We start from the raw sequence: 22,732 nt of genomic DNA, 5'->3' as shown, positions 1-22,732 counted from the left end.
CCCAGCCAGGAGGACATCATATCTTAAAGAATTTGGATTTGCAAAGAAACCAAATACAATTGCCTTTTCCATTGGCAAGAGCGAACAGCACAAGCAGGAGACGATGGTGAGCAGCCTCAGTGCCCACCTCATGCATGTTGTGTGTGAAGGGGACGGAAGTGGCTTAACCAGTGTTTCTCTCTGGTGATTCGCACTCTGTCTCCTGAAGGCTGGATACATTTGCTGTCAGATTGCCCCGGCCTTTTCCAGCTCTCACTTGAAAGGCCAATGTAGAGGAAGCACCTGTGCATAGCGACAAGCTTGGTGCTTATCCTGGAGGCCTTGAGACCGAGGGGTTCCATTCAGCTTCAGAGGGTGGTCTTGCTTTCCTCTGATGGGAAAGCCATTGTGAAGCTTCAGCCAACCAATCCTTGGTGCTGTGCCGTGAGCTGCCTAACCCCAGGCAGAAATAAGGCAGACTGAGTGTGGAAAGAGTGCCTGAACTGGAGATAGTTATTTTGGAAGAAAAAGCCTGACCAACTTTGTTGTTAATTATTAAACAATAACAAAAAGAATCAATGTTCTTTTCAGTTTAGTTTGGGACTTTTCTGTCAGAAAAAAATCTAAAAGTCATCCGCCGGAAGGCAAAACTCCCAGAGATCACAGTGTGTGCTTTGCTTTGTTGACTCTTTGGAGACCAGAGGCTGGATTGATGCAAAGGCCTCTAAGGTGGTGGCTGAAGAGACAAGTACACAGTATTCACTTTAGAGGGCTTTTCCTTATTAGGTCTTGGTCATTGCTGCCCTCAACTCTGAATACACTCATGCCTTTTTTAATAAAACCCCTCAGACAGTTCCCCACTCTGTGGTTGTTCTGGTATGAGAATTGGCAAGGCTGGGAAGGCCTGAGATGCTCAGTTGGGGCCTTGAAACCTGTAATTGCTTCCGGTTCACTGAGAAGACACTGTGTGACACTAACAAGACATAGCGATCAATGGTTAGCAGCAGCCGGGCAAGGAAAGTTGATCACAGATAAAACAATCCTTCTCTCCAAACCAAGCCAGGAATGCTTGTTCACTGCCTTAATCCCAGTATTTGGGAAAGAGAGGCAAGGGCATTGCTATAAGTTGGAGTCCAGTCTGGTCTATGCAGTAAGTTCCAAGTACCCAGAGTTACATAGCAAGACTTTGCCTCAACCTTCTCACCAAAAATTCCAAACCAGTACCCCTAAACCAGTTAGGGTCACAGGCACCCAGGCAAGCGGGAGTTCCCTAACAGATGCTCCTGATATGAAGAGCATAGCAGAGCCTTGTCTCAGGTGGCCTAGGGACAATCTTATTCTAGTAAGAGGATTCCTGACAGCACTTCCTTGTCAAAGACAGACAGTATCTCACTGCCGGTAAAGACAGACTTAACTGGATCAAGCAGAGGTCAAGAGGGCACTGTGGCTACAGGTAGGTGCTGGCAGTACAGATCATCCTGGCATCCCTCCAAGGAAATAGCCAAGTTGGGAAAGTCCCCCTGACCTTTCATTTATCTGACAAACTGGTTTGGTTGTTTGAACTGCAATACTGCCAAGCCAGAGGTTTTTTTTAGGCTGCGATCCATCCCTCTGTGGCGGCCTCATAAAACTCTAACACTGGGATGTAACAGGAGGGCCGTCCTCAGATCTCAATGGTTCATAGGGGTTCCTTGCTAACGATGATTATGACAATAACGATGAGATGCAGCTGCCTTGACCTCAGCACCCAGCTTCTGGTGAGCAGTGCTCAACAATAACAATCCCGAGACGTAGCAGTCATAATCTCCGTTGTTAGAATCAAGGTCCCGAGAAATTAAATAACTTACTCAAGGTGACCAGCTTGTAACCAGGATTCAGTCCAGATTGTCCGGATACGGAACCCCATGCTCTAACGGATTGCCTCCTGAGTGGTGGCTTTGAGAGTGTGCCATGGAGGCCTCCAGACACCCAAGGTGGAATTGCTTAAGGACCCAGGGCCACACTCCACATCCGGTATAGCATTTGACCAAAAGCTGGCTTCTTCTGTCTAGTAACTGACCACAGTGGGGTACATGCTCCAGCAAGCCCTTCCCCAGAAAGCACAGACATCTTCGATAGATAGCCAGAGCCGGCCTGACCACTCCTGACAGGATTGCAGAGCTGTCCTCCACACACCAACCTTTTTTTCTCATCTCCTTCTCTTGGACTCAGGCTCAAGGTTCTCCCTGCCTCTTTCTCCCTCCCCAGTTCCCAGCAGCCTTTGCTTCTCAGAAGACCTGAACTACCCTTCCGATACCTTGCCAAATTTTCAGGGCATCTTGGTTCAACCTGCTGACGTAAATTAGGGGATCACACAGTTTCCTGTTTCTCTCCATAGTCGATCTTGGAAGCCTCAGGGCCCCAAGGCCCTGCAGTCACACTCCCTGAGGTAGAGGTGGTGTTTTCCCAGCTAGGAATTTAAATGGTTCATCTGACTTCATTCATCGATTCGTTCATTCATGCAAGAAGCTTTTATTGATTTCACACTGTGGTCTTGGCTCTGGGGGATACAGAGATGAAGGAAGGCCAGGGAATCTACTCTCACCAGATAGAGCACACTAATTGCTTTAACTTTGTCAAGCATTTTTCAGTTTTCACAGGGCTCCCGGAGTTTATCGCTCTGCCCGTGGAAGGCGTGAGACGGGCCAGGCAGATAGAAATAGGCTGTGAGAGAGAAAAGGCTAAAGTTCAGGAAAACCTGGCAGAGGACAGATGGGACTGGAGTCCAGGCTTCTGTGGCCGGAGGGGACTTATTTTCCAGAGCCTCTCAGTAAGTGTGTATGCTCTGGGAAAGAGTAAGTCTTTAGAGTCTTGGTCTCCTCCAGGTTTTATTGGGGGTGGGGGAGGGCACAGCTAAAAGATCTTGGGTTAAAAGAGTTACAGCTTTTAACTTAAAAAATTTTGAAGGTTTTTATTTGGTGGTGATGGTGGAAGGAGGGTGATGTATGTGCCCTCATGTGCGTGTGTGCCCACGTGTGTGTGTGTGTGTGTGTGTGTGTGTGTGTGTGTGTGTGTGTGAGAGAGAGAGAGAGAGAGAGAGAGAGAGAGAGACAGGGAGTTGGGGTGGGGACATGGGCCACCAGGTTCATGTGTCCAATTTCCAGGAGTCACTTCAGTCCTAACATGTAGGGCACAGGGACTGAACTCAAGTCGTCTGGTTGATGACGAGCCCCTTTATCAGCCAAGTATCTCACCAGCCCTTAAAACAGAATTTGAAGTGGCTCAATCTGTGTTTCTTTAATCCTTTCCCAAGGAACACTACACTTCACCTCACTGTGATCATGCTGAGAAGCCAAGACAGCATTTCTCACAAGGAGGGAAGGACAGAAAGGCCCTCCTTAGAAACGGAAAGTGAAACTGGCCAACCAGTTCTCTGGCTTCAGCTGCCTGGAGGCTAGGAGTCAGGTTAGGGGGTCAGCTGAATGGAAAAGAAAAAGCCTTCCTGTGCCTTTCTGGAAGTTTCTCCACTGGGCTGTGGAGGCGCAAAAGGAACGGAGTTTCTAAGTTTGGTTTTACTCTCAAGGCCTGCCTTCGGCCTTCACTTGGCTGAGTAAAAATAAGCTACACACACAGCCTGCCCCAAACAAAGCCCATTTGTCTGTCCTTACACCAGTAAATCCAGACATCACCGTTTGTCTAGATTAGAATTGATTCTTGAATCAGGAAGCCGAGAAGAGGCTGTTAAAAGACCAGTTATTAATGGCCTCATTACAAGACTTCGCTGTGCCATTTAAACCAAATTTACATAAAGAGAGGAAGCACATTTATAAGTGTCGGAAACAGATGAAGAAAGAGGAAGCCTCTAGGCTGGGGCCTGGGGGGGCCGTGGTGCCTCTCGCTTTGTTAGCAACACTGGGGTTTCCTGAGCAATGAAGCAGGGGCCCTAAGCCCCCCCCCCCCCGCCAGCCCTTACCTCTTTGGTGGGGCATCATCCCAAGACCCTGGCAAGGACCTTAAGGGCAGGAGAGTTTTCCAGGGCCCTTTTGAGTTGTCTGTGGCTCACGAAGGCAACCCGAGAGATGCCGAGTCTGGGACAGAAACGGGCATTTATGAACCTGTTTAGAAAGGGGAAGGAGATTTCCCCTTCTTGCTACCCAGGCTTACACTAGGACTCGTCTGACTGTGGCTCAGCGTCAGTCCTCTCCACCTGTTGGGGTTCTGTTTTCTGAGCAGCACTGCCTCTTGCTTTTCTGTCAACCGGACCTGAGGTCCTGACTTTTCCACCAACAGCTCGGGACTAGCTTGAGCCCACAAGCCCCTGCCTCCCTTGGTTCATCAGCTAAATAAAAACAAGCAAAAAACCAAAAAACCAAAACGGTCACCTCTGTCGCAGGTGCCTGAGAACACTGAAAAGAACACACAAAAGTTCAGAGGCTCCACTGGGTAGGTAGAGAACTCTGGATAAACTCTCAGCTCTCTGATGAGGAGGGAGTAACTCTACCCTACTACACTGGAATGCTTTCTGAGGACTGGATTTGGGAGGTTGGAGGACCCTGGCCCCAACTCCGATGGGCAAAGGGCCCGGAGAGCCATAGGCATATCTATCCTCAGTGGACAGGGCCAGCACACGCTCTGGTTGTCATGGTAGCCTGGTGCTATTTTTGTTCAAGCTGAAGAGCAGGTAGGGCCAGGTGGAGAAGAGAAGAGCTGTTATACTTCGCTTGAAAAAGCAAACCAAAAACCATCCAAATCTAACACTTTGAACAGTTTCTGTAGACTGACGATGTGTAAAGGCCACAGAGCCCTGAGGTCCCATCTCCTCTTGGGTGACCCCTTGATTTTGTACCTTATGTACCTTGAAGAGAACCAAATGGATTACTTGGCAAGAGTAGCAAAAATATATAATCGCCTCTGTGCGCTGGAAAAGACCTGGGTCAGTTGTGCAGAGGATTACGGTTTGCCCAGTACTGCAAATACAGATGTGCTGTGTCCAGTACTGCAAATACAGATGTGCTGTGTCCAATACTGCAAATACAGATGTGCTGTGAAGCCAGACAGTCTCAGGATTCTGCAGCTGGAGCAGAACGCCCAGATGGTGAAGCAGGGTAGAATGGCAGGGGAGTCAACCAGGTTCCAAGAGCCAGGAACACTGTCAACCTGAAGACTGGAGAAAGAATGGATTCCTTCTTTCCTTCCTCTCTCCCTCCCTTCCCCCTTTCTTCCTCTCCTCTTATTCTTCATCCTTTCTCCTTTTCTTCCTCCTCCTCTTCTTCCTCTTCTTTCTCCTTGTCTCTATCCAGGGAGGTACATCGGCTGCCCTGACTATATTTAAAGCTGTAGTTGAGTCCCTAGGGTTCTACTCAGTAGTTTGACATCATGGGTATGAGAGGGGTGATGAAGATGAAGAATAGAATGATAAGTATCAACATAGTTAACTTACTCTCATACCAAAACATGATCCTCACTTCCTTCCTTCCCCGACTTTAATGCCACATTTAGTGGTAAGAGCCTGGCAGGCACCAGCCCCTTCCACCAAGTGTGAAAGTTTCTGACAACTGGAAGTAGCTGCTCACTCTTAGCCAGCTGTGTACATGGTTACTCTTTGGGGTAGTTCTGTAAGTGAAAGGGGTTGGTAGAATGGGAAATTGAATACCCATTAATCAAGGTGGGTGGGTGGGTAGGCTAAGAAAGTCCGGTGGGTGACAATGAAAATGGCAAGGTATCTCAGTGCTTGCCAGGAAGCTGCAGGGAAGAGACCGAAACTCTGTATTTGTAGAGTGTCACTGATGCCAGCCACTCTCCTCGTGCCTCAGCTAAGGTGAACAATTTCACTTGAGTCTATTCATTTAGGCACTGGGGTCTGAGCCAGCCTTGAGGGCTTTTGTGCTCTCCAAGGACACAACGGCCAGGATGCCACATTTCTAAGCTACCAGCAAATAACAATGAGGTGAAGGTAGTGTGAACTGGAGGACTCTATAGCCCTATTAAGAATAATTTTTCTAAGCAAGCTCAGACCGTGCTTGTAGGGTAGTTTCTCAGACATTGGTTAATTATAGCATCTTATTTGTTCCTGAAGCAGATCAGGCAGGATGTTGGCTTGGTAACACCGTTGGCCACCAGTTTGTGCTGTTGCATGCATTTGAAGGTAAAGTTTGCAGGAGTGTGATGGGGTGGTCAGCCACTCCCCTTCTCAGTTCTGACCAGACTGCAAGGGTGCTGGCACGTTCTCGTTACGCATCAGTAATGACAGCACTAGGGAGGCAGAGGCAAGAGGATCCATCGCTTTGGCCAGGCAAAGCTACAGAGGGAGACCCTATTTTAGAAAACCAAACCAACAAAACAAAATAAACAAATAAGAAAAACAAACCATGTAAACAAAATAAAGCCTTTAACTTTTTTTTAAAGCCACATAACATTGTATTTTGAATCTCTCTTGATGTTCAATATGGTGTCTTCAATATGGAGGCTTTCCTTTCCTCACAGCCTCCCGTGTGGAAGGCGCCCCAAACTGCTTCCTGCAGCAGCTGCTCAGCACCTGCCCGCCACACCTTTGTGCCTCCAGTCACATTGGCACACAGTCTTTCCTGCCCTCAGATATGGAGGTCTGTCACTAGCAAGGACACACATTTTCTTACCCTTCCATGTCTTGGTGGCCCCTGCATAGGCTTTGAGTGGCCATTGGTAGCAGTGAGTGTTCACTGGGGAAATGGAAGGAGTTATGATGTCATTAACATCACTGAAAAATGCTGCTCTTTCTCTTAGAAGGTTGAGCTCGCTCTCCCAAAATTCTGTGACTTACACTAACCAAGCACACCTCTCTGTTCACTAATGCTCCTTTCATTTTATTTAAGCTTCTTTAAACTTTGGTCCCATTTGTAGTGTGTCCACACAGCTCATAGCAGTTTGGGACATTAAACTCACCTCATTTAGCTCTATTTGCAGTCTTGCTGTGCAAAATGTCTCACCATATTTCACACAGAGCCTTATCTTCCTACTCAGCTAAGCTCCTTAAGGGCCAAGACAATGGGACCCAGGTCAGTGCCAGAACATGCCGGTTCAGTGGACACCTGGTATGGCCTTAGAAAATGGGGTAGCAAGTCAGATTGTGGAACATTGTGGAACTGCCCCCCCCAACCCCCACCCCTTTCCAGCGCACAGACAGAGACACATGTTCAGCTTGGCCCCAAGCCCTTTCTGCTTCGTTCCTGTTTTGACTAGGTCGACAGAAAGCTCTAGTTCTGCTGAAGGTCATCATTTTAGCTTCCTTCTCTGGTAACTTTCTTTTTCCTCATCATCCAAAACTTAGAATAATTTAATGAGCTCTTGCTTCCTTAACCACCGAGCCATCTCTCCAGCTCTGAGCCTTCTTCCTTAACCACTGAGCCATCTCTCCAGCTCTGAGCCTTCTTCCTTAACCACTGAGCCATCTCTCCAGCTCTGAGCCTTCTTCCTTAACCACTGAGCCATCTCTCCAGCTCTGAGCCTTCTTCCTTAACCACTGAGCCATCTCTCCAGCTCTGAGCCTTCTTTCTGCCTTCACATCTTGACTTTATCTTATTTCAGCTTTTCACAAATAGCCAGACGCGATGCTGCATGTTATCCTAGTGCTTGGGAGGCTGGAGCAGGAGGGATTTGAACTTGAACCCAGCCTGGCTCCCAAGGCAGAGCAAAAACTCCAAGTAATAAATGTTAGCAAATGGGGGAAGTATAGCATAATGCAGCTTCCCTTGACCATTCGGTAATCTGTGAATCAATGATGGGATTTCTTGCCTTATTTTCATGTCATAGTCCTAATGTTTTCAAAAGCCAATTTTATTGAGATTTAATACACAGAGCATCCAGTGAACCCTTTAAAATCTGCAATTCAGTGGTCTTGGGTATATTATTCTGGCAAAACATACGTATCATAGTTCTTGTCATTTAAATCAATTTTGAGCATAAAATTCAAGGACATTGATTACATCCACAAGATCATGTGAACCCTCTCAACTATTCTTGCCCTGAGTGTGTTTATTGTACTTAATGATTTCTTAAGACAATTCATATTTATAATCCAAGTAGGCTTCTTTTAAAGTAAACCTTGCTACTGTAAATGAAAGAAAAACTAGTGTTTTGATGTAGAGAGGTGCATAAAATAATAAGCTAATAAAACCAAACATCCATACTAAACTCTTCATCTGGATGCCCAGGGAAGGCTGTGAGCTTATGGACTGGCCCCCTCATGGTGCAGAGGGAGCTAAGCGGGTCAGAGGAGTCTGACAATGTCCTCTTACCGGGATGAAGAAATGGCTTCCCCTTTTGCTCTTCTTTAGCTTTTATTTACTTATATTATTTTAATTTTGCCTGAATATGTGTCTGTGCATCATGTGCATGCGGTACCTTAAGAAGCTGGAATAAGGCATTGAGCCCCCCCTGGAACTGAAGTCACAATTGTGAGCTGTCATGTGGGTGCTGGGAAGTGACTCGGGTCCTTTGGAAGATCAACCAGTGCCTTGCCTGATGACCCATTGCTCCAGCCCCAAGGCTGCTTTCTTCTTCTTCTTCTAAGATTGATTGATTGATTGATTGATTGATTTAATGCATATGGGTACACAGTAGCTGTCTTCAGACACACCAGAAGAGGGCATCAGACCACATTATAGATGGTTATGAGCCACCATGTGGTTGCTGGGAATTGAACTCAGGACCTTTGGAAGAGCAGTCAGTGTTCTTAACCACTGAGCCATCTCTCCAGCCCCCCCTAAGGCTTTCTTCTTGACATAGGAGAATTGAAAGACATGAAACTGAATATTTTTTGCAATTCTCTATTACATTAATAATTTGCGTGTGCGTGTGCCTGTGTGTGTGTGAATGCGCATACGTGTGCAGGGGGCAGAGATAACTTGTGGGACTCAGTTCTCTTCTTTCATCACATGGGTCCCGGGGATCGAACTCGGGTCATCAGTGTGTAAGTCAGTGTCTAAAGTGTGGAGTTGAGGTTATATTTCCATATAGCATTCACTGTGTGACTTGGATAACTTAGTTATATTTGTGAAACGGGCAGGATCACACCTGCCTCCCAGCTGTGATAAAACAGATTATATTTTGTGTGGTCCTGGGCATATCGTAAATGTACAACTGTGGCATTTGTTGTTGGTTTTGAGAGCAATATTTGTTTATACTTCCCCAAAGGATAGCATCCCATCATATTAGAACGTAGCTTGCGTAGTCTGAGAGAGGCCCTCCCAGATCAGTAGGTACCATTCTTTGACCTGTGCTCTGATGTACAGACTGAGAGACGCCAGGGGTTCATGAAAGAGGCCATCCGTGCTGTGTGGGAAAGCTTAACCAGAAAGAGAGAGTACAGCTGTGGGCCAGAGGCCACGTGCCCACGAAGGACACTGATTGGTCCAGCTGGTATACACTGCCTCTTGACTTAACCCCTGCCTGTGGAATGTGCCCTTGGCCCTGGCAGGAGGTCACAGAACTGCAAACAGCAGTGCCCACAACACCACGGCACCACCAGGCCTCTGAGACAGTGGAGGTGCGAGTCATGTCTCATGAGCTGCGCAGTCACAGCCCAGCTGAGGAAGACTCGTGACGCTGACTTCTACTGCCCACAGGGAAGGAAGCGCAGAGCCGCTGGGCCCGGCTCGATGCTCAGCCCTGCTATTTCCTCCCTTCCAGGCACGGAATGCTTATCTTTAAAATGAAAAGAGGATGCTGGTTCCCATCTCACAGGATGGCGGGGAGGGTGACACAGAGACCAATGAGTAGTCAGTCACCTTGCCACTCACTGAAAGGTAGTGAATGTGTCCACAGCCTTCTTGCCTAGGGGAAGCTACTCAGTGTGGTTCAGTCACGGGTCTGACTACCCGTGCTGACTATGTCGGAAAAAACTCGTAGTCCTCCCTGAAGTCAGTAAGAAGTAGGCTCCCTTTTTTTTAAAAAAAAATATTTATTTATTATATGTAAGTACACTGTAGCTGTCTTCAGACACTCCAGAAGAGAGCATCAGATTTCATTACGGGTGGTTGTGAACCACCATGTGGTTTCTGGGATTTGAATTCAGGACCTGTGGAAGAGCAGTCGGCGCTCTTAACCGCTGAGCCATCTCACCAGCCCCCCCCCCCACCCCCGCCCCCCCGTAGGCTCCCTTTTAAAGGAAGGAAAGAAGTACTGTGAATTTTGCGCGTGGAAGGACTGTCTAAACCTGTGGAGACATACGGTTCTTCTCATTCTGTCTCAATTCTAAAAGCAAAACAAATGGACAAGAGGCAAATGCAAGTCAAAAAAACCATAAACGTTCCATGGATTAGATTCACTTAGTCAAAGTCAGTGTGGTTTGTTGAGAAGGGAGGGTGCTTGTGAGTGTGGCTCAGAGGCTGTTTTGCAGAGACTGTTGGGGGATTTGTGGCATCGAAGGACCTGGATCTCCCGTCTGATTTCTCTACTGCACGCAATATGCACAGAACCCTTAGGTCTGCCTTAACTCAGCATAGCACTATCTAGCCACAGAGCAGTTGCATACCCAGACAGTACCAACATCCTGTGGCCGGACCCAGTTACAGCCTGGTGAGCATGCTCCCCAGTGTGCTGCAGTCCTGCTTTAAAGGCGTTTTCATCTGAATGAACAGTTTAAACATAAAGTCACAGAAGGGAGGTAGGTGAGGGCTACAACGATTCCCACACACAGAGGATTTGAAATAACCTCCGAAATTCAACACAGCATGGAAATGAGAAAAAGCTGAGCTCAGGGACCTGGACAAGAAGGTAAAAGAGGTTAAGATACCTGTAATCCTGTCACTCAGGAGGGTGAGGTACGAGGAGTGGGACTTTGAAGCCATTTTGGACTACAGTCAGACACATCCAGCCAACGAAGCAAAACAAAACAACAAAAACACCCAGAACTCCCAATAAAGACCATGGAAGTGCTTAAGAATCAAGTCAGTTGTGAGCGACCTGGCAGTAAGTAAGGCAAAGGGTGAATCGTGTTGTTCGGTTGTTCTTGTTGAATACGAGAATTTGGGCCAATTGTTTCCTGAAGACAAGGTTTGGGGAAACTGGCTGTACAGCGTATATAGTTTCCCACTTCCCAGTGTGCTATAGACTTCCTGAAAGCCTAGTGATTCTGCTACATTTGGAAGGAGTTACAGAGACAAAGTTTGGAGCTGAGATGAAAGGATGGACCATCTAGAGACTGCCATATCCAGGGATCCATCCCATAATTAGCCTCCAAACGCTGACACCATTTCATACACTAGCAAGATTTTGATGAAAGGACCCTGATATAGCTGTCTCTTGTGAGACTAGGCCGGGGCCTAGCAAACACATAAGTGGATGCTCACAGTCAGCTATTGGATGGATCACAGGGCCCCCAATGGAGGAGCTAGAGAAAGTATCCAAGGAGCTAAAGAGATCTGCAACCCTGTAGGTGCAACAACATTATGAACTAACCAGTACCCTGGAGCTCTTGACTCTAGCTGCATATGTATCAGAAGATGGCCTAGTCGGCCGTCACTGGAAAGAGAGGCTCATTGGACACGCAAACTTTATATGCCCCAGTACAGGGGAACGCCAGGGCCAAAAAGTGGGAATGGGTGGATAGTGGAGTTGGGGAGGAGGGTATGGGGGACTTTTGGGATAGCATTGGAAATTTAATTGAGGAAAATACGTAATAAAAAAATATTTAAAAAAAAAACAGCAGAGAGTCTCCTGGCGTCTTAATACTGTTCTAGGCTGGTCGTGGGTGGATGCTGGGTTTCTGGTACTTTCACCAGGACCTTTGACGCTGATTCAGGCAGCAGCAGCAGCAGCATCTTCTGGTAGGGATGGAAGAGGGACCACCTTGATCAGGCAGGGACGCTTGGGGTCATTGCCCTGGATGGGGTGGTTTCAGGTGGTGACAGTGCTGAGTTGGCTTTTCTTTGGCCAGAAGCTTTGAATCTGCTGAAGTGACCCCATTGAGACACAGCTTCTCTGTCTGCAGTGTCCCGAGACACAGAGATCTCTATGGCTTGTTAGTCTCCAGCAGCAGTAGCCTGATAGAGTAAATGACTTCCTGTCTGACTTGCCGAACCACACTGCTGGTGGCTGTAGCTCCCTAAAGCATCATCGCTGAGGGGCCTGTTGGAGGGCTGGCCTTAGGGGTCTGTCTCATTAGGTCCCGCTGGCCTCGTGGCAGGATAATGAGTCAGATTCATCACCCGATTCCAGAATTAAAGCGGGGCTTTCTCACAGTGGAAAAAGTAAAAGTACAAGCAGGGATGGATGCATGGATGGATGGATGGATGGAAGGAAGAAGGAAGAAGGAAGAAGGAAGGAAGGAAGGAAGGAAGGAAGGAAGGAAGGAAGGAAGGAAGGAAGGAAGGAAAATGTCACATAGGTTTTCTTCTGACTTCCGAAGATGAATTTAGTAAAATGGAAAACCTGTAGTATGAAACACATAATTTTATATTCTTTCTTAATGTGTCTCTTGAAAATATTGGAAAATAATGTGGGTCTTTTTTGTTTGCTTGTTTTTGTTTTTAAGGACAGGTCTCACTCTGTAGCCCTGGCTGGCCCCAAACTCATATAGATACTCTAGTCTCTGCCTCCCTGAGTTATGGGATTAAAGGTGTACACCACCATATCCAGCCTAAAGGAATGCTTTTAATATTCTCTCAGACTGTTTTCTGTTGGTTTTTTTTTTTTCCTGATACAAAGACTGGAGGTGGAATGACACGATTCCAAACACTTATGTCCAGGACAGACAAACCTATAAAGGGAGAAGAAAGCGGGTTAGTTCTTGCTTCATCCTAAAGTGTCTGGGATGACTGCAGAGAAATAACTGAAGGGTATAGAATTTCTTTCCAGGGTGACGAAAATCTTAAGAATTTATTGAGACAATCACACAAATCATTGAATGTACCAAAGACCGTTAAAACTCTTTAAACAGGGGCTCATATGACATGTGAATTGTGTGTGTGTGTGTGTGTGTGTGTGTGTGTGTGTGTGTGTTCCTTTCTCTTCTGCTAGATCTGGGCCTGCCACTGACTGAGGGACCTGTCACTCATGAAGTCTTTTAGTTTGGGAAAGTGAAATAGCAGCAAAGGTTTTTCTCTTGCATTTCCTGATGTCAGAGTGAGTGACATTATTTTTTTTTTTTAAAGTGGGGAAGTGGTTTGTATTTCTATCGTGTCATTTACTGAGCGTGGGACATTTTAAAAGAGATTTCTACATCCTCTCCATATAGGTGGTCAGCCTCATGATCAGCCTCATTACGAGTACTTTGAAAATTTAAACAGTTTGTGATTTCCCATTGGGTTTTTGGATAACAGTGTTATGAGAAGTAATTCACATGCCGTATTATCCCATTTAAAGAGTTCAGTTCATAGGTCTTTGGTACATTCAATGATCTGTGTGATTGTCTCAATAAGTTCTTAAGATTTTCATCATTTAGTTCTTGCAGTCATCCCAAACTCTTCAGGATAAAGCAAGAACTAACCTGCTTTCTCCTACCTTCATAGGTTTGTCCATTCTGGACATAGGGGTTTGGGATCCTGTGATGTGTGGCCTTTTCTGTCTGACTTCTTTCACTTAACACGGTGTCTTCAAGATGTATCCCTGGCATGGGCTGAATGCACGCCTCACTCCTTCTCATGGCTGCATAATTCCATCCCATGGATATACTCCATTTTATTGTTTTCCTCCCCATCTCCTCTTGTTTGTTTACTAAAATGTCAGATTCAATTCTTAAATCTTTTCCCTAGTCAATGGTAATTTATCCATCCATCCATATTTTCATCTTTTAATTTTTAAAATTCACTTTATTTTTATTTTGCATTTCCATCTGTAGTACATCTTAATTTCACCTTAGAGTTTTGTGAATTAGGACGTTTCATAGTGGGCTGAGTGGGTAAGAGATGGCTCAGTGGGTAAGAGCACTGATTGCTCTCCCAAAGGTCCTGAGTTCAAATCCCCGCAACCACATGGTGACTCACAACCACCCGTAATGAGATCTGATGCCCTCTTCTGGTGCGTCTGAAGACAGCTATAGTGTACTTATTTATAATAATAAATAAATCTTTGGGCCAGAGCGAGCAGGGACTGAGAGAGTGGAGCCGACCAGAGCGAGCAGGATTGACCGGAGCGAGCAGAGGTCCTAAATTCAATTCCCAACAACCAGATAAAGGCTCATAACTATCTGTACAGCTACAGTGTACACACATACATTAAATAAATAAATAAATAAATAAATAAATAAATAAATAAATCTATCTTTAAAAAAGGAAGTTTTATAGTAGCCCATTGTTTTGGCAGGACTACCTCGTGAGTCATCTTTTTACCAGTCATTTCCTTTATTTTGTGGTGATTTGCAATTTTTGGCTGTTTTAATTTTTAAAAGACTATTTTAAGAGCAGCTCTAGATTTCCAACAACAATTAAGTGGCAAGTACAACAGTTTCCTACTCCTCTGGCCCCGTACACATCCAGCCTCTGACACTATCAACACCCAACACCACAGCAGGACCTGAGTTACAACAGCTGAGCCTGCTCAGAAACCCATCAATGTCATGTATGCCACAGTGTGCGCTCTCTCTTGGTGTTCTCTAGTCTGTGGACTTGGGCAAATGTATGATAGCACATATTCACCTTATAGGATCATGCAAAATACATCTACTGCCCTGACAAACCAATCTGTGCAGCTCGACGGTTTATCCCTCCCTCCTAGTAACCAGGTATTTTCCCCCAATAGTTTTGCCTTTTTCAGAGTGGCGTGTCTGTGGAACCACACACTCTATGCCTTCTTCCACTCAGCATCCTCCCTTACTTACTGTTACCGTAATAAACACCATAACCAAAGCAACCTGGAGAGGAAGACTTTATTTTAGCTTGCAGTTCATCACAGTTCATCATGAAGAAGCAGAAACCTGGAGTCGAACAGTGAAGGATAAGAAAGCCAAGCTCACCAGCGTTCTCTCCATGGCTTGCTCAATTTGCTTTTCTACACCTCCTGGGACCATGTTGCCCTGGGGTGGCCCCACCCACAGTGGGTTGGACCTTCCCACATCAATTCATGAATCAAGAAAATGCCCCCACAAGCATGCCTACGAGCCCATTTGGTGGAGGCAGTTTCTCAGTTGAGATTTCCTCTCCCCAGATGTGCCTAGCTGGTGTCCAGTGGACAAAAACCAACCCCTTTTGTTTCCCCCACGAGCTCAGTGCTGTCTACTGCTGCGTTCCATGATCGCTTGCTTATGCTGCCATTTGTCAATCCGTTCAGCTGCTAGAGGATGCCTGCTGCTTCCGACTATTGGCAGCTATGGAGAAAGCTGCTGTAAACATCTGTGCACAGGTTCTTCTGTGTACCTACATTTTCAACAGCTTGGGGGAAAACACCAAACGAGTATGGTTGTAGAATTGAGTGGTAAAGCGTATTTGATCTTGTAAGACATTGCCAAAGCGCCTTCCAAAGGGGCTCTTCTGTGTTCCATTCCCACTAGCAAAGGGTGCCTGGTGTTGTATGCCCTTGAAGACATTTGGTGTCATCTCTGTTCTGGATCTTGACTATTCTAAGAGCTGTGCCGTGGTATACCTTGTTGCTTTGATTAGCATTTTTTTTTCTGATAGAATAGGTGTGGATCTTTTTATGTGTGGATTTGCCATCTGTATATACATGATCTTGGGCCTCACTTCACCAGGAGGCCTGTTGATCAGTCGATGCTTATTAAGAGCCCTGCTGGAGAAATCTTACGGGTTCTCGCCGTGGTCTCACCATCTTTGACACCCTCTTCATCTTCATCTTCACACCCCTGCCTGCCTGCTCAGAGCCTGGGTCTTAAGTTTCGTTTCTGGTGCTGTGATTAAACACCCAGACCGAAAGCAGATTAGAGAAGAAGAGATTATCTGGCTTACGATTTCTAGTTACCATCACTGAAGGGGAAGCCAAAGTAGGAGCTCAAGTGGCCTGTCACATTGCATAGCATCGCAACCACAGTCAAAAGCAGAGAGAAACCTAGACTCAGCCTTCCTGCCTCCTCTCCTCTGGATTTCTCCTCTTCTGCAAAAATCAGGACTCTTTGCTTAGGAGATGGTGCCGACACAGTGGGCTGGATCTTCCCACATCAATTAGAAATCACGACAGCCCCTGTCAGATCTGTCCATAGACCAATCTGATCTGGATAATTCCAGTCAAAGCTAACTTCTCAGGTGCTTCTATGTAGTGGCAAGTTGGCAGTTAGAGACTCATCCCTGTCTCTGTCCTGGCTTTTCCAGCTCATGAATGGCCACGGTACTAACCCGGAACCCAGGGGTTCTGACCTTAGGCATGTTGTAAGTGATTGCTTCTTACTGCTGCTGACAGAGAGACATTGGGTAGATGTGACCCTAGTTCCTGTGGCTGTCTGCAGAGTTTCTTACTCTGGTGTAGACAATCCTTTCCCGACTCCATTTTTTTTTTCTTGCCACTCTTCAGTGAGGTGAAGCTTCCAGAAACCCCACAACATTGCTTTTTTTTCTGTCACTCAATGGCCTGCAAAGTGTTTGGCTTTTTCCCCCTATTGGGTCCTCTTTTGTGACTTTAGCGATCCGGTCCCTTCAGCTTGCATCTGTGTAGCCGCTTCCTGCACGGTGACGTGTGGGGCTTTGGGGAGGTGAAGCATGTCTACTAGTTCTTCTTTTTTCTGCTCTTATTCAGTCATGTCCTGTGTCCCATAGATTCTGGCTGTGACTCAGTAACCGACACGGAGCCCGAGGACGAGAGAGAGCTTCCTTTCTCAAAGCAGACAAACCTGCCTCCGGAGATATCGCCTGGGAACCTGATGGTGGTACAGCCGGACCGCATTCGCTGTGGGGTAGGCATCCTGGGGACCTGGTACATCTCCATCAGGGCATCGACTTTCCTAGTAGATGCCTTTGTTTCAGTAAAGGGTGCAAAGGTATCAGGATACATCTTATTAGAACCACCACCTTCCCTCGGGACTCCCATCACCTCGGACACGAGTAGCTTCTTTAAGTCAGAGAATCGAACCTGGGAGTGTATGTGCCATCCATGTAAGGACTCTGTTTCATGAGTGTGTAACATAGGGCAGACAGAATACCAGCAGGCCACAGAGTTAGAGAGAGGCCTGCATATCTTCCAGCTGGCCTAGCCTGGGAAGGAGAAGGTGACACATTGTGGGAGCCTGCTTCTTCATTTACTGGTCACCACCCTGGCCTCAGGGAGGGTGTTAAGGTTTGATAGAGGAAACTTGCTGGCCAATATTGCTTGCTGAAAGATTGCCTAAATACCCAAGCCATGTATGGCTAGCATTTTATGGTTGTCAGTCAGTCACAAGGGAGCTGTTGTGTGAGACTTCGGGATAGTCACCCTATCGTAATATTTCACAGTCCTTCCTTCTCTGATTTAAAACGGGAGGCATTTTGGATAGGTTAGAGCACCAGAATGCTTTCTCCATGGATACAAGCTCTTTGCTAAGCTTGCCACGGTGGCTTCCCAGAACCTCAGGGCATGAGAACATTGGAAATGAGAAGTGGGGGTGGGGGAATCTGACTTTCTCCTTTGCAGTTGAGACCACAAGGTGCTGGGCACAGGCTCCCAGCATCAGAGTTGTCGGTTGTATTTCAGGTTGCATTCAACTCTTAGACATGATTGATCTGGACTTCAGAGTGATTTTAAAATTAGGCATAAAAGTTGGTGTTTCTAAAGAGAAAAGAAGTTGGTGTTTCTTGGTGTCTCATGAGTCAGAATCTGTGATATTAGGCTTAGGCTTTCTGGTTTTGTGTTTGTTTTCCCATGGGACATGCCCGCTGTAGCCTGGTCCCCACCATTCTCTGATCTTCAGTTTTTATTTTTACTTTTGAGGTTTTGAGACCGTCTTTCTACATAGCCCAGGTTGGCCTTGAACTAGTGAACCCCTTTTCTTATCCTCCCCACAGCTGGGGTCACAGGTGTGTACCACCACACCTGGCCACTTCCTGGTTTTTAAATCCAGCCTGTTGTAGCCTCTTTGCAGTCACGGCTGGACTGATGTGGACATTTCTGGCTCCTCTCCCAGTGCCGTGTCTTCCCACAGGTGTGTGGTCAGACTGCCAGGTGCAGTGGGAAGGGTGTTTGGCACCCATGCGTGCTTCATCCCACTCTGTTCAAGTCTTCCTGCTCCCTCTCTGCTGCCCTCTCACTTAGGATCATCCCAGTTGCCTACACTGAGTCTGTGGGCCTAGGGTGTCTGGCCTGTGGTGGGTCCTGACTGCCTGCAGAACTGACAGGCGTTCTTTTGGGCTCCTCATGTTTCTCGGATGAGATGCAGGACCAGGAGTTTGGCAGGAAGGATGACAGCCACAGGTCATGCGAATGGTTATAGTGGCCGCAGCAGCAGCCTGGGCCACAGCCCTCTCATGTCACAAAGTCCACACTTGGAACAGCCTTCGGCATCCCTTTGTGAAGGGTTGCTATGACGACTACATAACAGTCCTGGAATGAATGACTAAGGATGATCTGTGGCTCTGGCCATAGATCTCTCCTTGCCTTTCTGGTTTTGGGGAGGGCCCAGCCCTACCGGTCTTATCTAAAATGATCTTTGCCAAGTTGAGTAAAACAAGAGACAAGTTGAGTGTCTCTTACCTAAAATGCTAAGGGCCTGAAGTGTCTCAGATTTTGAATTTGGTTAGGGAGATGTTAGATTATTTCTGTATGCACAACAGGATATGTTATAAAACAAAGTGTGTTTATATTTTATATGCACGTTATACACAGCCTGACAATAGTTTTATAGAACATGTTACTTCCCTTGCATTTGGTCTTTGACCTAAATGCAAAGTATAGAACTTTCCGCTTGTGGTATCAGGTTAGAGCATTTTGGATTTTGGAGTTTCATATTACACCCCCCCCCTTTTTTAAGTGGTTGGTTACACTTATAACATTTATGCCACTACCACACCGGTATGTCTTGTAGTCATGTGAATGTTGCAGATCACAGGGTTCATAACTGGGCGAGATTGATTGGTGATTACGTTTCTCCTCCAGTAGTGAGTGGCGCTCCTTCCATCACTGTGACTGCTAGTCAGTAGGAGTGCAGCTTCCGGCTGGGCACCAGCTTGATCTCTCTGTGTTGGATGACATGAGTGTATCTGTCTTCAGCAATAGGGTTTTAGTGTCAGGTCGTGGAAGGTAACAGTAGCATTGACAATAGCTTGCAATGGTTTGTTTTTGGTGGGGGGTAGGGGTCTGTGGGACCACTTTGGCCAATGACTCAAAAAGATGTAACCCATTTCTGGTACTTGATAGCATATGGTATCTACATGGGCATTATTTTTCCCATTGTATGATAAGACCACTAAAAGTATATGTATATGTATATATATGTATATGTATATGTGTATATATATGTATATGTATATAAAGAGCAATTTTAAGATGTTATAAAATGAAATAAACATTTGTAGTCCCTAGGTTTAAAAAATTATGAAAATAAAGAATAGACAAAGTTTTTGTCTAATCCTCGTAAAGGTTTATAAATGTTGAGTCTGTTTTCCACAAGTTCCTCCACTGGACTGATAGCCTATGGTTCTCTGCCAGCACTGGTCTATCAAGACCCCTAGACCAGACCATCTTCTCTTAGAGAGTGGGCTGAGGCTCGAGGTGCTGGGATAACCTTTGACCCAGCACCCTAAGGGATACAGGAGGGAGAGAGAGACCAGAACTTGTCTCCCACTCCAGGCAGAAACCACTGTGTATATCATTGTGAGATGCAAGCTGGACGAGAAGGTATCAACAGAAGCAGAGTTCTCTCCTGAGGATTCTCCCTCCATCCGGGTGGAAGGCACACTGGAGAATGAGTACACGGTCTCTGTGAAAGCACCAGGTGAGTGGCCCCGTGGTGACCCAGAGTGTGCTACCCAGCTGCCTTCAGAAACACTGCTGTCCTTTGGCTCTCCAGCATCACTCAGCACGGCTGAGTTGGTGTTTTAAAAGCTGTAGTTGATGTCCTGGATTACCAGTGTGGCCTCATTAAGTTGATGTTTTAAGGAGCAGAGCATCCTCGTTGCCCTGGGTTACCAGTGTGACCTCGTCATTTTCCACGTTCACGGTTGTCACATTTCCTCTTTGGTGAATCGAATCTTTGTGGTTGGTGTATTTTTAATGTTTTTCTTCACCCCTCAGAACCTCTTCCGGTGGTATAGACTCCCACCCCAGGAAGAGCACGTAGTACAGTCTGCCGCAGAGCAAGTCAGCCCATCATGGTAGGAATAAAGTGTTATCCTCCAACCACCTGCATCCTAGCCCTTGGTGACTATTGGCCTTCATACAAAGCACCTTAAGCCCTCTTTTAATTTTTTATTTATTTACTTTTTGTTCGTCAAGGCCTGCGGGATTCAGTGAAACAGGCCAGGGAGCTGGCTCAGTGGTTAAGAATGCATTTTGCTCTTTCAGAAAAACCGAGTTCGGTTCCAAGTTACACATTAGACCGCACAACTGCCTAGAACTCAGTCTCCAGAGGATCCTATGCCTCTTTCCTACATAGGCATCTGCACCCACGAGTGTTCATTCTTGCACACACACACACACACACATACACACACACAAATACTGAAAATTATGCACAACAGATGAAAATCCCTTAAAGATGCAATTGGCATCACCACGAGGACTCCTATTTGGTGTACGTATTCATACGTGCTGGCCTGTTCATCTCCTCCCAGGTCACCTCTGACACTTCCCTCCAGCCCCAGTGAGCTGCCTCAGCATTCAAATGTAGCTCTGAGCTGACTCCTTTCTGCAGGACACTTGCTCTTCCTGGCATTGACCGGTCCCTCTTATTCTGTTTAGACCTCTCCTCGGGGAATGTTTCTCTGAAGGTCTATTCTGGGGACCTGGTGGTCTGCGAAACCACCGTCAGCTATTATACCGACATGGAGGAAATTGGGAACTTACTGTCGAGTGCTGCAAATCCTGTGGAGTTTATGTGTCAGGTAAGGCTGGTAGGAGAAGACCCGAGCTTTCTGGACATGGGAATTGTACATGGGGCTATTCAGCTTTAACCTTGACTGGCAGGCGCTAGCTGGATTTGAAACCTGACCGTCTTCACTGTTTTATGTAGGCCTTTAAAATCGTGCCCTACAACACAGAGACTCTCGATAAACTGCTCACCGAGTCCCTGAAGAACAACATCCCCGCAAGTGGACTGCACCTCTTTGGGATCAACCAACTGGAAGAAGACGATATGATGACAAGTATGTCAGCGGTCATTTCAGTCGTAGATGGTGTGGCCTGCCACACAACTGGGCCATGTGATCTGGGGAGGGCATAGCTTCATCCGCCAGCACCAAGGTGAACCGAAAGACAGGATTAAACTAAGCAACACATAGGAGGATGCTGCTGCCATGACACAGCATGCTCTTATACAGCATTTTTTTTTTAGTAAGTAGCAATATAGTCTAAAATATTGATAAAAGGTACAGTAGGCACAGAAGCCAGTGACATAATCATGTCCCATCACCAAGTATGATGTAGTTGTGTGTGTCATATTTTTATATGACTGGCAGCCATCCCAGTAGGTTCATTCACACCAGCATGTGAGGAATGCTTTATGCTATATCATGATAGCTAGAGCATCACTAGGAGGAAGGGCTTTGTTTGCTCCATTCCAATCCCATAGGACTTCTGTACCTGGAATGTCATTGCCTGGTACACAACTACGCTCGACCCCCTTCTAAAAAAACGGGTGTGGCTCTTATTTACTTTCTGGATGGAGTTCAAACTCCTTTGCCTGATAACAAGCCCCTCCCAAGGGGTGCTTCCGCCATCAACTCTCTCCGCACCCCTCTCAGTGGTTTTCTGTCCCCAGATAGTATATGCTTCTCGAATCTGTGTCTTGCCATTCCACCCATGAAAACACCATTCCTCTGTCCCTGCCTTGGTTGTCATTCTCCCGGTGGCCTTCTCTTCATCTCCTCAGGAAGCATTTTCTCTGGGAGGAGAGCCTTCCCCAGTCCTCCAGGAGTCTGTCCTACCACAGGATGGGGTCTCCCCTAGCACCTAGGACCTTCAGCCCTGTAGCTTGTCTGCCATGTCTGACTTTTTTTTTTACTAGGCTTTCAGCTCATTGGGGCGGGGAAGGGGGAGAGGTATCTCCAAGTGCTGGCTCTTTAAGCAAACATTTGTAACTTGAGTGAAGAGAGGGCCCTGTGAACCTGGAGGGTCACACCAGCTGTCTGGGCTATCACCTGGTGAGCTGCACAGGATGTCTGTTCCTTTCCAACATGGTGGTACTACACAGTGGTCCTCAAGTTTCTGGTTACCTTCTGACTGAGTGCCATCTGCCTTCTGTGTTGGAACCACAGAAGAGAATAATCTGCCAGGCCTTCTCCAAGACTTCCCTGAGGCCTCTTCCTCTGTCTCCTGCTGTGGAGTGTTCTTGCCTCAGGGCTGTCAACGGTTCTATTTTCTTATTCTTAAACCAGAGGCCCAGGAGAGAGTATCTCAGAGCCTGATGAAGTGGAAGCCTAAGGACATATCGGACCTTTCACCCCAGGGACCATGTCCTGGTAAACAGGAAACTGGATTTATCCGTTTTTTTTTTTTAAATGACAGAGCCAGGCCTGGAGAGATGACTCAGTGGTTAAATCATTGTCCACACAAGCAGTTCAGCTCTTTAGAATCTCTTAAATGTCAGATGGGCCTGATGATCCTATTTGTAAGCCTGGTCTCAGAAGGCAGAAATATGATTTGCAACAAGAAGGCTAGCAGCGCTGGGTTTGAGTGGGAGACTCTGCCTCAAAGAATAAGGTGGAAGAATGATAGATCATTCTTGATA

The 22,732-nt window shown here is 46.6% G+C and overlaps 1 protein-coding gene across 2 annotated transcripts in view; it reads left to right on the top strand.

Annotated features, from left to right (window-relative positions):
* Nucleotides 1-22,732, top strand: part of Pik3ap1 (phosphoinositide-3-kinase adaptor protein 1) — a 112,562-nt gene that overhangs the window by 36,123 nt on the left and 53,707 nt on the right. For both annotated transcript variants that reach the window (XM_006527472.3, NM_031376.4), the window contains 4 exons: nt 16,635-16,771; nt 19,636-19,780; nt 20,746-20,888; nt 21,017-21,149. In XM_006527472.3, coding sequence (XP_006527535.1) covers nt 16,739-16,771; nt 19,636-19,780; nt 20,746-20,888; nt 21,017-21,149 — 454 coding nt within the window. In that variant the 5' untranslated portion in view covers nt 16,635-16,738. The remainder of the gene's footprint in view (nt 1-16,634; nt 16,772-19,635; nt 19,781-20,745; nt 20,889-21,016; nt 21,150-22,732) is intronic.

Source organism: Mus musculus, chromosome 19 (assembly GCF_000001635.26).
Source record: "Mus musculus strain C57BL/6J chromosome 19, GRCm38.p6 C57BL/6J".
Taxonomy (NCBI): Eukaryota; Metazoa; Chordata; class Mammalia; order Rodentia; family Muridae; genus Mus; species Mus musculus.
Note: the sequence above shows the minus strand (reverse complement) of the source record. Positions and strands in the feature narration are given on the sequence as shown.